Below are 13,573 nucleotides of genomic sequence, written 5' to 3'. Positions count from 1 at the left end.
ATGAAAAATATACTACTTTATCAAACTATTTTGATGTTGGCTGGCACACAGTCCACATCCCTGAGCTACCAGAGAAGACAAGGGAAAAAAGAAGCTAACACGTTTCCTTAGGAGTGAAGAATGACAATCCCGAGAAAAGGTCTGATGACAAAATGATTTAAGACAGAGTAACATTTTGCTAAAACAAGCAGAACTGAGAGGTGGACGTTACACACCACTTGGTTTCATGTCTGTGCAAGAGGCAGAAGAGGGATGATGATCCAGTTCACATCCATGATGTGATGAAAAATATATACAGTAATTTCACGACTATAAGGTGCACTGAATTATAAGGCGCACCTCTGGGAGTCGACAAATTTCGCAACTTTGTCCATATATAAGGTGCACCGGACTATAAGGTGCACTTTTTTTTTTTTTTTTTTTGGTAGCAAGGGGTTGTGCCACACACAACAAAGTAACGATTTAGTAACAGATTCGCACAATGGTGGGGTTTACTGGCAGGTGCTCAATTTGCAGACATTTTTCACAGATTGGCGTAGTCTTTAAACGCGGCCCCAGGCACCCTCCCTGTGCCGTGAGCCTCGGCACTCCCGCCCACCCCTAGCGCCAGCTGGCACGGCTCATGGCTCCCACCCGGCGGTCGCAGCAGGTCCCGGCTTCCCCCACCCAGCGGCCGCGGCCACCACTGGTCCCGTCTTCCCCCGCGCAGCCACGGCTCCCGTGGGTCCCGGCTCCCCCCACACGGCTGCAGGTCCTGCGGGTCCCAGCTCCTGCGGGTCCCAGCTCCCCCCGCACGGCCACGGGTCCTGGGTCAGCTCGCAGCTCGCACTTCCGGGTTGGCAAATATGCAAACTTTCTCCATATATAAGGCGCACTGGACTATAAGGTGCATTTCCAGGTTCGGGTCAAAATTTCAGTCAAAGGGTGTGCCTTATAGTCGTGAAATTACTGTATTTCTAAAATGGAAAATCTGTCAAATGACAATTAGGAACAATTCACTTGGGGTACAACCATTTTCCCACTGAGCTTATTACAAATCATGTGACACAGCCCTTCTCCTATTAGATACAAATGGCTCCTACAGGCTCCTAGAGCCCATGACATACATTCTCCATTTCTTCGTGCAGTTGATGAGTCTGTTTCCCTACACAACTGTATTAAATGCTGATGTTGCACCCTAATAACATATTAGCTGTCAAGAAAAGGAAGCACGACTCGTTCAGGTCAAACACTTTACCCAGCCAGCATACCTACAGACTGCCTTATTGTCCCTAAAAGGTAAAGCCCTTTTGTAACAGAATATTATTTTTAAAATAAACTACTTTATCAAAGCAATGGGATAATACTAGAGCATCCAGATGGAAGTACAGAAAATCAAGTTAGTTTTGTTGAGGACATCTGGAAGGACGGACCTACAGCTAGTTCTCCTAGCAGTGTCTCTGAAGACACAGCTTCTATATATTTTGTGAGGAGGTGTAAATTTATAGATAGGAATAGGGCCAGTCTTATTCAATTTCTCAAACGTCATGGAAATTCAAAGACAGACTTGATTTCTCTCTTTGGGGAGGGGAAGATTAGTTTGGGGATCCAGATGATCAAGCACACAACCAACCCAACTTTGCTTCAAACACACCCTTTTCACTTGTCTTCCAAGGGAGGCAGATTTTCAAGACAGCAGACTAATTTACAATGCTTATTCTCAGTTCCAACATGAAAATTATACATTTTCAATCTAGTATGATTCAATAAAATTTACCAGAACACAGTTATACTAACTGCCATTAAAACCCTTATCTCTGATTAAAAAGAACCTTAACAACAGGCCTAAATCGAATTGTTAGAACTGTTCCATGCATCAGATAAAATGCACAAAGTACCTAATCAGTTCTATCATCAAAAGATAATATATCTGCATATTACAAAGAGAAGGTATCTTCTTTTTCCTTTGCTTTTCTTTTAATAGAGAAGAATCTATTTTTGCAAGTAAAATGTTATTAACTGCAATTAAGAGAAAGAATCAAGCCTCATACAACTTGACAGCATTATGTTCTACTAATTTTTAGTGAACAAGAATAGTATTTATATTAGAAACCATAGAGAGCTTTCATGTGGCTTAATCAACAACATCCTATTATAACAACATTTCCAGTATCATTACACAAATTACACTGAACATTAATATAATTTTTTCTGTTGTATCTCTGCCAGACAATTAATACTTCTCTACACTTTAATGGTATATGAATACTGTGGTGGTGTACACACAATATTCTGTTTTCCTGAGAGGCAAGCAAATGAATCAACATTCAAAATATATAACAACATGAAAGATTTTGAACCTACCTTCTTTTTCTGGGTTCTGTTCCTGCCTCCCAACCAATCATCCATCTGCTCCTCAATCTCTTCAATTGAAGCTCCATGATCATAAGATGGTATATATGCATTTGATTCCAGAGCTGTGTATACAGGGAATTCTAATTTTGGTTTCTTGACTTTAGGCTTCTTCTCTTCTATACAAAAGCAAAAAAGAAGAAAAAGTAATGCTACTAGTACTGCAGGCATTACTGCAGGTAAAACTTCAGAAGCAGGTTTAGCTCCTCAACTCTTAATCCTATCTTAAAACTTCCACTGAGAAAGTGGCTTCAATTTCTTTGTTAAAAAGAGAATCAGAGTTTTGCATAATTTTATTTTTATTAGAAGTAAATAGCAATGCACTCACTTAGCCCCTCTTCCATCTGAACTATGTCTGAAAGGGCCAGATGAGTTAGCTCTTGTTACTGCTACACCACTTGGCAAAGATTAGTACAGGCAAAAGCACAGGAGCTGTTAAAAGATTCTGAAGTTCAGCTAGCTTCACAGAACTTGGCAAAGGCAGAAAGGTGAATTTTAGACAATTCTGTATTACTTTATGGTCAGCTATGCTAAGTAGAAGCCTCTGAGTCAACAGATGGTTTCTCTATTCTCAGATTTCTTCTACCACAAATAGCTCTGTTCTAGCACTTACATATCTAGGAAGATTTAAATGTTGGGCCCCATTTCTAACACTGATTACTCTTTTCTGCTCTCCCTGCCTTTCAAATGATATGAAATGGGAGCAGCAAACTCATGGGAAAGGAAGGAAGGACCACAATAACCTAAACCCCAGCACCTAAAAATGCATCCACTATATAAGATGATTTCAAAAATAAGATTTAAAACGGACAATTGACAGAACTTTAGGAAAGAAGATGAGTAGTAGAAAGAAGCTTGAATATTCAGAAAGCATCCAGAAACCTCAGGTGTGCCAAGTAGGACTCTTCTCTTTTTCCCTCTTGTATTCAAAATATGCTGTATTCACAATGACTAAACGCTCCTAAACTGAAAGAGCTGATCTAATATTCCACTGCAATCAAGAGGGAAGTTCTACACCCCACTCCAACTTTTCACTTTCAACTGCATGTCTTTCTATTATGTTTCTACAATCATCCAATCACTCAGCAAACTACTTCAATTTACTATGCAAGTAGAAAACTACTCTTAATACTCAAAGAAATAGAAAAAATCCAAATAATTTAAAGGTGGTGGGTAAGGAAAAGAAGAACCACACTTGTCTGATCAGTTTATCTGCCTTTGCAACCACACCCTAATATTTCAGAGGAGAAAAATCTCTTTTAAAAATTCCTAAAGAGGACAGAGGACTGTTCCCTGCACACTCTCGAGCAGAATTTCTTTTTCTAAAAGTATATGTGCAGAAACAGCACACTGAAAAAGACTCTATGGATTTGACAAACCATAGGAACTGAGTATTTAGGAAAACAATAAAGGGATAGAGAACTGTTTCAAGTCCAAAATGAACAGAAGAGCCATAAAGATCTTGAAAGTTAACAGGATGACTAATGAGCTTTTAAACTTTTCACTGTTCAGAGTTTCAGAGTTTCACTGCACATTGTTCAGAGACCTGCTTTTGTAAAGAATTTTCAAATTTACCTTTCAAATTTCAATAAATAAAACACTAAGTTCAAATTTGTATTTGGATTTTTTTTTTTAACATCCTTCTGTAAGGATGTGTAGAAAATATAATGAAATGACAGATATCCCTCAAAGTTAAGAGAAAACCCAAAAGTGTAATACTAGCATTTGTCTCACTATGCAGATAATAGTAAAGACAACACAGGTACAATTTTTTTTGTCTATTTTAAAAGGTAATTTTTATAATAAATAAATAAATATTATCTCGTTTTACTCCAATATTGCCATGTGTAACAGCTTCTAGAATCCCTTAAGAGTTGTATGGGAAAGTAACAATAGCTATACCAGCTCTTTATTGCAAACACTGATACTGGCAAAAATATTCTAGGAAGTTAACTTCCATGACAATTTTCACCACCTTATTTCAATCCGTCAAAATAATCAAGCACACTGTGTGTGTTCACTAGGAATTACTTAACAGTGGAAATACCCTATGACAGTTGGCTTTTCCTGAATGTTGCACTCCATTAGCTACTGCTTACTAAAATATGCAAATAGTTAAAGCCTGAATGCTTCTAACCAACATCTAAAAATTAAGAGCACAGCCTGAAATAGGTCATCTAGGCTCTTGCTGTAGTTTTGGAAGTATTTCTGTAACAATTTCCAGAGGACACTGTGCTCCACTTTAAAATGAGGTATCAAAGACAGTATCTAGGCTTTCTTCAGGCAGTTAAGTGACAGAGGAAGACCTAACACAGATAAGACACCCTGCTGTTTGCTGACTATCAAAGGAATGAGAAATCCCACCTAGAGAAGATGGCTGTACAACCTCAAACAAGCACTCAACCAGAATTAAAAAATCCTTATCTCTACTGTCTCCCATGCATATACAAAAAGATGAAGGAGTTCAACATATCTCTTGATACCACAATGGTTGTCATATTGAATTAAAAAAAAAATAAATAGAATTGAAGTCACAGCAGCTTTGACATAGGGCAGCCAAGTATTGGTGCTCTTTCAGGTTAATATGGAGAAAGCAAAACAAAGCACTGGAACTATTTCACCCAAACCACAGAAGTCCACAGGAGATACTCAGGAAGAAACTTTCCCTCTTTCATGTTATCTTTTCACTATCAGCAATTCAATTGGCAGCCTAAAAGACACTTCCGACCTGACCAGGCACTTTGCCCTGAAGAGGATACTGATCAGGTTTTCCAAATAGTAGATGACGCCTAGACAGCTGAATCCTGTATCTGCTAAGGCTTGACAGACAGCCAGGAAGTTGGTGCAGCTGCCCACCACTATGACCTAAAGTAAGGATGTGTTTGATCGTGCTGACAGTACAGACAACTGCAGCTGTGATTCTGAATTTTGAAACACAAGTGTTCCCTTAATATTTAGTGTTGTTTTCCAATGGTGCTGGGTTTAGGCCATCCACTATAACAGAACAGGCTTTAAAAAGATGTTTTTCTCCTCCAGTCTCAAATATTGTTTTAATATTGTTACACACAAAACTATCTAAAATGCAGGGAAAACATACAGAAAAGATTTTCTAGGTTCCTCTCAGTTCTGTGACAGTGAGGTCAGTATCTGCTGGAGACCCAGTCAGACCACAGTGCCCTGTGTGGGCACCAATATCCAGCAAAACCTTCACTATAACCAGAGTTACTGGCACTCATACAACTAAACACTGGGGAGAGAAAACAATCCTGGTAAAACAGAGCCTGACTTCAACAGGGTAAATTAAAAGCTTACTCTCATTAATATTTTCTGGGAAGATGATGTACTTTAATTGCCAAATTATAATGTAGTAACTTTTTTAGTTTATCAAATAGAATTCAAAAACAAATGGAAATTTTTTGTATATATGGAATCTAAGATCATAAGGACAATGGAAACTGTTTAATATCTACCAGTTCAATGTCAATGGATCAGTATTTTATATGACTTATAACTTTCAAAAAGCTCTACTATTTTTTAGCAGAAGGAATTTTGTTTTATCATTTCCCAAATTCACATGGTAAAAATACTAATTTTCTGTAAGTATTTACACCTTTAGAACTATCAAGTTCCTTACCAGAAGAATAAAATCTACTGTGTATTTAACAACTTAAGAGTTAAAAAAAGAGAGATGCAGCTATGTCCCCTATGTTTGAACAGCATATGAACACACCTATCACTGGGATGCCCAGACTTTACAGATAACAATTAGCTAACTCCCCTAAAGTACAAAATGTTATGTTTTAAAGGCCTCCAATACTGTTCTTCTACTGGTTATACATTTTACTAGTTTATGGTGCCATGATTAGGGTTTTGAAGTCTGATGAATTACTCGCACATAATCAGACACTTTGATCTTCCTCATTAGTTCTTCCACCTTGCTACTACATTAATTTTACCATTGGCAGAATTAATAGTTCTAGCTAATGGTTAGTTGCTTTAAGATACATCAGGTGTCAGATAAAGAATCAGCTATACTTTATGGATCAAGTGGCATGTAATAAAACAGTGATGCTTTTCCCATAAGTATCAGAGGTGCTCCATTTTAAAGTTTTCAGAAAAAATCATATTGATTTTACACATTAGCTGATCTAAACATAAAGAATGTAGAGAATTTCCACCAAAAAAAGCAGCTGCTTCACAGAGGAAGAAATAAAACCAAATCTAATTACTGAACTTTTGCAAAGAAATTTCGACACATCAAGTTGTAGCTCTCCCTCTCTGCAAGGCTTTTAAGCATGAACAAGAATTCACAAAAAATACAGTCAAAAAAAGTCAGTGATATCTTGAAAATCAAAGGGACAAACTGCCTGATATCTCATGCATTAGTAAACAAGAAATATGACCACACAAAATATTAGACAGCAAACATCTTTTTGGCAAATCAGTATCTCTTTTTTCAACACAGTTCACTTACCTATGTAACTATGTAACTATGAAAGACAATCAAAACACTTGTAGCATTAAAATTTTTTGAAAACATGACAAGAGAAAAATTCACTTACATGTACAGTAACATAGACAGAACACAAAGAACCCAGAAGTCTGGGGGGAAAAATGTACTAAGGTTTTGACAGACTATTGAAAAAATGGAGCAATTTATGTTCAATGTAAATACAGAGCAAACACATATACGCTTAAAAAAACATTTCTATCACAAAGTCAATGGGATTATATGAATGTATGAAGAATCAGACACAGATATATAAATCTTCTGTACTGGGACATACAAGCTACCTTATTTTTGAGCAAACTGACTAAAGACATGCTCAGGGATGAATGCATCCTCAGCTACAAAAAATGTCTCAAGCAACAGTTTTGATGATTTTCATCTTTTTTTCTGAAGATCTTCCCTTCCCAAAACTTCCAATTCCCCCAAAATACAAAAGGGTTAGAAGAAACAAGGCACCAATATTTGAGCACTAATTTGCCTTCCAACCGACATATAATGAAGCATTCATGTCTCTCTCAAATGAGACTCGTGCACTGTATTTTTGTGGAATATTTTCCATACAGTCTAAAGCAAGTTTTGTGGGAAGAGGTACCATACAAGTCTAGTTGAAACAACTGAGAAAAATACACAAGCTTAAAAGTTCAAAATTCTTTCAGCAGTCCTGCCAAAACAATCAGTGAAATGGATGATACATAGTTTGCCATAATTAGGCATCAGAGGTAACAATTAAGTGATCAGAACATTCAAACCCATACCGACCAAAGAAGCGTGTATTGCATAAATTAATTTTCTCTGAACCTGCCTGTCAGGAAATCATTACTGAGCAGCCATGTCAACACTGCATTTTGAGATTAATATTAAACACAATTACCCCAGATATTTATCAATTATTTGGAAATAAAAGAAAAGTAACTTTCAGTGTAGTGCTAGATTCCATAAATTTGGCCCAAATGGTTTACAGTGAAGAGGAAAGCACAAGAAGTAGGAACATGGACTGGCTGGCACTCTGGAACCAATCAAATCAAAAGCATTTTTGAAAATTACACAATTAAGGGCCTTATGCCAATCTGTACTTAGAAGGGACTTTGGGCAACGAACCTTTGAGGTGAATAAGCAACCTGAAATGAACTATCAGAGCAGTGGGAATTAATGTAAACTATGATTCTGTAATAACTACAGAAGAAACATGATTTTATAATCAGAAGATGACAAACTTTAGAGCATTATATACAAACCCAGGGCCCAATACTTCTAGATACATTGAAAAAACTGAATCAAGTACAGAAGACCCACAGAAATTACGGGCTCAAGAAAGGCTTTATATTCAGAAAACCTGTAGATAAATAATTTTTTTTAGGCACAGACATGCTAATAATGAACAACTGAAAGTTAAACCTGGAGACATTCATACTGAAATTAGGATATAACTATATAATAGCAAAATTAAATATCTGAACAAACCACGAAGAACAGAAGGCATCTCAAAGTTTACTGATCAAGGTTGTATCTTGAGTAACAAGGAAGCACAAACCTGAAGTGCACCACTGGTGCAAGCCAAACAAGACAAGTCAAGAGATTTTCACCTGTAAGAGTGTGAAATAAACCCATTATACTAAAAGACCTAATGATGTCTCCTGTCGCTAGGTTTCATGAAACAATATAAAAAGCTACCCAAGCAGCATGCTGTATTCCAAGCTGTCAGGAAAGGCTGACCAACCAAGCCTAACCAAACCTGATCAAATGTATTAAAGGTTTCACTCCAGCTCTGGATGTTTGGTGGCAGGCACTTGGGTAAGAGTGCTGTAAGACCCTATGGAGAAACATAAATACCACATCAGAAAAGCCTGACACAGAAAGGCAGCTCATAAAGCAGCCATAGGGCTCGTAATTTTGTATTTCAGTTAAAGCCTGAATGATGGGGGTAAGGAAAAAGGAAAAAACCCACATACTATTTCAACATGGTTTAGAAACAAAACAGTTTCTTGCCATAGGTTGTTCCACATGCCTTGTACATTGTGGCAAGAATTCTGGATTTACAATGCAATTATATTTTGTAACTGGGATGCCAGTGAAGAGCTCACCTGCAATACTTAGCAGGCACCATTTTTTAAAAAAGTCATATTTTAAAAATAGATGTAAGTTTTCATACTAAATGTCAGGGAAAACAAACAAAGAAGAAAGGAAAGTAAGAGAACTGCCAAAGCTAAGTATAAAGAAAGAAAAATTGATGTGCTGATGTGCTTCCCTCCAAAATGGACATGATGAAAGAAGTACTCCATGCAAAAACAGCTAGCTGCTAGAATTTCTACTGATAACTACTCAAACCTTGCAATTTAAATTTAAAAACTGAGTGATCTGTCCTGATTGTATGCCCATGTCATCTAAGTTTAATAATGCCTATTCAGTGCAGCTAATACCTACTGTACTTTATATCCTGTGACTACAAGGAACAGGGTTCTTCATTGTGAAAGAACCATTTCCTGATGCAGGGATCACACATATGACATGACAGGAGAGGGAGAAGTTGGAAGAAAGTTTATTAATTAAAGCACTTCCATTTAAAAATAAAACTTTGTGTTCTCACATCTAAATGTGAAAAATGCATCAAAAAATGAAATGTAAACAATTTGTACCATTTCTTCTTTTGTCCCTAAAATACACAGCTCTCTGGAATTCCTACAAAACCATATTTTATAGAAACCTAAGATTATATTGTAAGTTGCTCTATTTTTGTAAGGTAAAGTTGCTATATTTTATTAATGTAGTAACGACAGTTTTGGATGAATTGAGAAGTGCTGCAAAAGTGCCAGAAAAATAAATCAAAACTGCATAATATTGACTTCCCAATACATTATTTTTTCACACTCCTTCCCAAAAATAGAACTTTAATGACATCTCAGTACTGTCCTCTCTTTCCTGCTTAGCAAACTGTATTTTCCTCTCCAGTACCCTACTCTGGTTTTAGTTCAAACTGCCTACAGAATACTGCACAGTTTCAGTGGGAAAGCAGACAGGCAAGGGGGCAAACTAGCAATTAGGGCATGAAAAAACAAGCACTGTAAACCAGCTATTGCTAATCAGCATGAGATATGTTTACTCAATTAAATAGATGGAACCTTTATTATGACCTTGCATCCCAGGAACAGTACCTAAAATTAAGAAGAATGGGGGCAAACAAAATGCACATTTGGTGATTTACAACCTTTCTATGCTAATTGTGATGTGACAATGCAGAGTAACGTAATGAAATAAGCAAATTTAGCCTTGCATGCAAGCTTCAGGAAAAAAATGTTATTTTTTTGCCTACAGTAACATGGATGCATCACTTGTTCCTCTCTTGGGAGTCTTACTTATTAGACAAAAAGGTAACTGACAGCTCATTCTGCTGCCCAGCTATAGCACTGCTACAGCTGACCAAATAATTCCATGGCAAATCTCAAACTGCTAATTATAGGTGATCATTCTCAATCCTCCTTGCTCCCTGCCTTCAAGCCTAGGAGGGGAGGGCAGGATGCCAGTCAGTGAGACTGGTGAGGACTGGCCCCTGCTCACACGAGTGGCGCTGGGTCACCTGGCAGACATGGGAGTGCCTGACAGGGGACAGGTGAGAGGTCGAGATGACCTGGGAGGCCAAACTCACCAAACTTGTGCCTCTCAGGAGTGGGCACTAAACTACTGGAGGTAACAAGGAAAAAAGTGACTTTCACACCTGGCAGCACTTAAAAGTTCACACGTGGCCTTTCAGTGACACACAGGAATGAGCACACAATGATTTTAATACCTTGATACTTTCATTTGCACTTCTGTTTTCAAAAACCAGTCCTTCTAAAACAGTAGTTCACAGATTTTAACGAGGAATGCATGCCAGCTATTTTGAACAATGGTAATACATCGCTATCTGAAAATTTAACGAGTTTTTAATAACCTGAGTCAAGACCTTTTTCAAGGGCCCATTTTGTGGTAGGTATCTCAAATATAATGGCAGGTCTTCCTAACAAGCATTAAATGCACTATTTTGCTAGATTTGGCCTGGGCCCATGATGCTCACTGAGATGCTGAACGTTACTCATTTTCCCAAAATAGATTCAGCTACAGATAAGTTGGGAGTTATTGCTGGAACTGGATCTCTTCGCTGATTTTACAAAACTAAGCTATTTTGTAAATATAAATAATGCAGCTGTATTTTAAGTACCTAAAGGCTTATGCTTACTCCAAGCTAGTAAATTATCACGAAGCACTCAATGCACTTGTCAGAATAAAGGAACTTAAAAGCATGCATTTCAGTACAGTAAATAAAGCAAGCATGCACATACAAACACAGACAAAAAACTGTTAAAATTGTATTCGGAAGAGGGTAGGCTTAATCATTGTCAAAAGTAAATAACAAAGAAGAAAAGTCACCTATAATTATTCTGAATACTTTATTAAAGGAAATGTTAATTGCCTTCTCTGGTCTTTTATAAGAGTATAAAAACTTTAAAGCATTTATTTCAACAACAGCATGAATCCATCTCTGAAGTCTGCATCCATGCTTTTGGAAATTCAAATTAGTGTCACTTTCTATCAAAAAACAACTCCATAAAGAACTTTTAAACACATTATTTAAAAAAAAAATTACAAACAACAAGAATACAAAAATGCTCAAAAACCCAAGAGGTCACTTCTGAAAACATACAGTACATTTGAGATCTTTCCCTCCAGTAAAGCAACATTTCTAGCAAGATATGTTCTTCTTGCTACAATCTAACTGACCATCTGAGTTGTATGTTTCTATAGGAACAAACCAGCAGCCTACTGCAAAATTAGTCACGAAATTAAAAGCTTATTTAAATTTAATAGCAGTAGAGTAATATATAAAGCATGTATTTTAGAAGATTAGAAAAATGTCTGTTCATATACATCCAATGTAGAAGGTATATCGTATTACATCTTTGTTTATTAAGACAGTGGTAAAAACTCACTCTGAAGTGTTTCAAGTTCAGCCTTAGCCAGGGCATCTTCTTTCGCCTTCATTTTTGTTTCTTTATATTCTACATATAATTGTCTGGCATCCTTTAAGAAAACGTTGCAATGGCATTAGCATCCTTATACAAACAAGTAATTGCAATGGCTCTGTTTTAAGTTCTCACTTAACCTCCCAAAAAAAAAAAAAAAAAAAGGAAAAAAGAAAAAAATATTTGTTTCCTTGAGTTACAGTAATTTTCAGTCTAAAACATAGAATTTGTGTAATAAATGTTCAAATGCAATAGCGTTCATATTACAGACTATGATGCTCATTGACAGCCTGAAAAGCAAAATAGTTAGAGAAACTACCTACAGCTTTGCAGACACCATGCACCCACTTTGCTCAAATCAGCAATCTGGAAGTTCAAGGGAGAAAGAAATGTTTTTAATTAGAGCAGTGTGTGCAGGGACAAACAAAGGCAACTGCTGTTAGGCAGCAATCACCTTAATGTGAACTCATTAAGGTAACACTAACTGCATGTGCCAACTTGTTCCTCCCACTTATTTTTTTATACAACTTCTACATTGCTATAAGTGTTGAAAATACACTTTTTTTCCCTCAAGGATTAGATTCTAGTCCAAAATCGATAAAGCAAATATACACTTAAAACCAGAAGTCTTATCACACATAAAGCACAATAAGGTACACCTTTCCAAAATCTGATTAATGAGTAATTACAGATTTCTGTTGAATGCTTTCCAACATGAAAAAACAGATTGCTAAAGTAAGAAATATGGAGAGCTTTCTTACTCTCACCAGTTTAAGAGACTTATTTACTCATTGAAAAACAAGAAATCCATAATAGAAATGCTGAAACAGAGAAATTGTTATTTATCTTTATCAAGCATGCAGAATACGTGTTATATTACATAAAAATTAATTACATTATTAGAGAGACCAAATCTTAGATCTTTTTACCCAAAAATGCTTTTTGGCATTATTATACTAACAGTACTGCTTTTTACAGATAAAGGGTAACTGAAATTTGAATGCAGAATGTATTGTTAAATGGCAGTAAATACTTTTTATCATTTCAACTGTATCGGAACAAAACCTGGTATGAACATGAAAAAAGACACCCTAAGTAATCTTGAAAACAAACATCTGGCCTATGCAGTCATTACTGCTGACTAATAGTAGAAATCATCCCATTCTCCCTGCAAAGATACAACAGTTGTTCTTCATGTTATACCTGCATCTACCCTTTCAAAGCTACTTGAAGGAGGCTGGAAAGCACATGACAGGAATCGTGACCAAGCTCTGAGCAGAACTTTGTAGTGGTTTGGAGACATCTCATAGATACAGGTCAGCACACTTGAAGAATAACTCCGACAAATTCCCACAAAAGATCAGTAAAGTTCCACCTCCTTCCAAAACACCTTTTTTAAAAAAAAAATATTATTATTTTTAAACTGGGTACAGGAAATATAAATTTTGGGGGGTTTTGCCAGTTTTATGTAGGACATCTCTGCACACAAAACTAATTTTAAAGGGTTTACATAACTTTTTGCTTCTGAAACGTAACAGAAGAGAGCATCTCACGTGCTAATAGTTTTAGGATTAGGAAAAAGGGCATTCTTTAAGTAGAGTTGTGGCTAAAAAAAAAAGTGTAGTTACAAAAGGACTAGCATTACCAGCAGATACGTACATAGAGGAGACATATTTGA

General features: G+C 36.6%; 1 protein-coding gene across 1 annotated transcript in view; it reads right to left on the bottom strand.

The window, feature by feature from the left end:
* Nucleotides 1–13,573, bottom strand: part of DNAJC1 (DnaJ heat shock protein family (Hsp40) member C1) — a 110,536-nt gene that overhangs the window by 43,457 nt on the left and 53,506 nt on the right. Inside the window, exons 7-8 of the mRNA XM_033068521.2 lie at nucleotides 11,863–11,953; nucleotides 2,344–2,510 (exon numbers count right to left, since the gene is read on the bottom strand). Of these exons, the coding sequence (XP_032924412.1) occupies nucleotides 2,344–2,510; nucleotides 11,863–11,953 (258 nt within the window). The remainder of the gene's footprint in view (nucleotides 1–2,343; nucleotides 2,511–11,862; nucleotides 11,954–13,573) is intronic.

The sequence above is a fragment of the Catharus ustulatus genome, chromosome 1, assembly GCF_009819885.2.
Source record: "Catharus ustulatus isolate bCatUst1 chromosome 1, bCatUst1.pri.v2, whole genome shotgun sequence".
NCBI lineage: Eukaryota > Metazoa > Chordata > Aves > Passeriformes > Turdidae > Catharus > Catharus ustulatus.
Note: the sequence above shows the minus strand (reverse complement) of the source record. Positions and strands in the feature narration are given on the sequence as shown.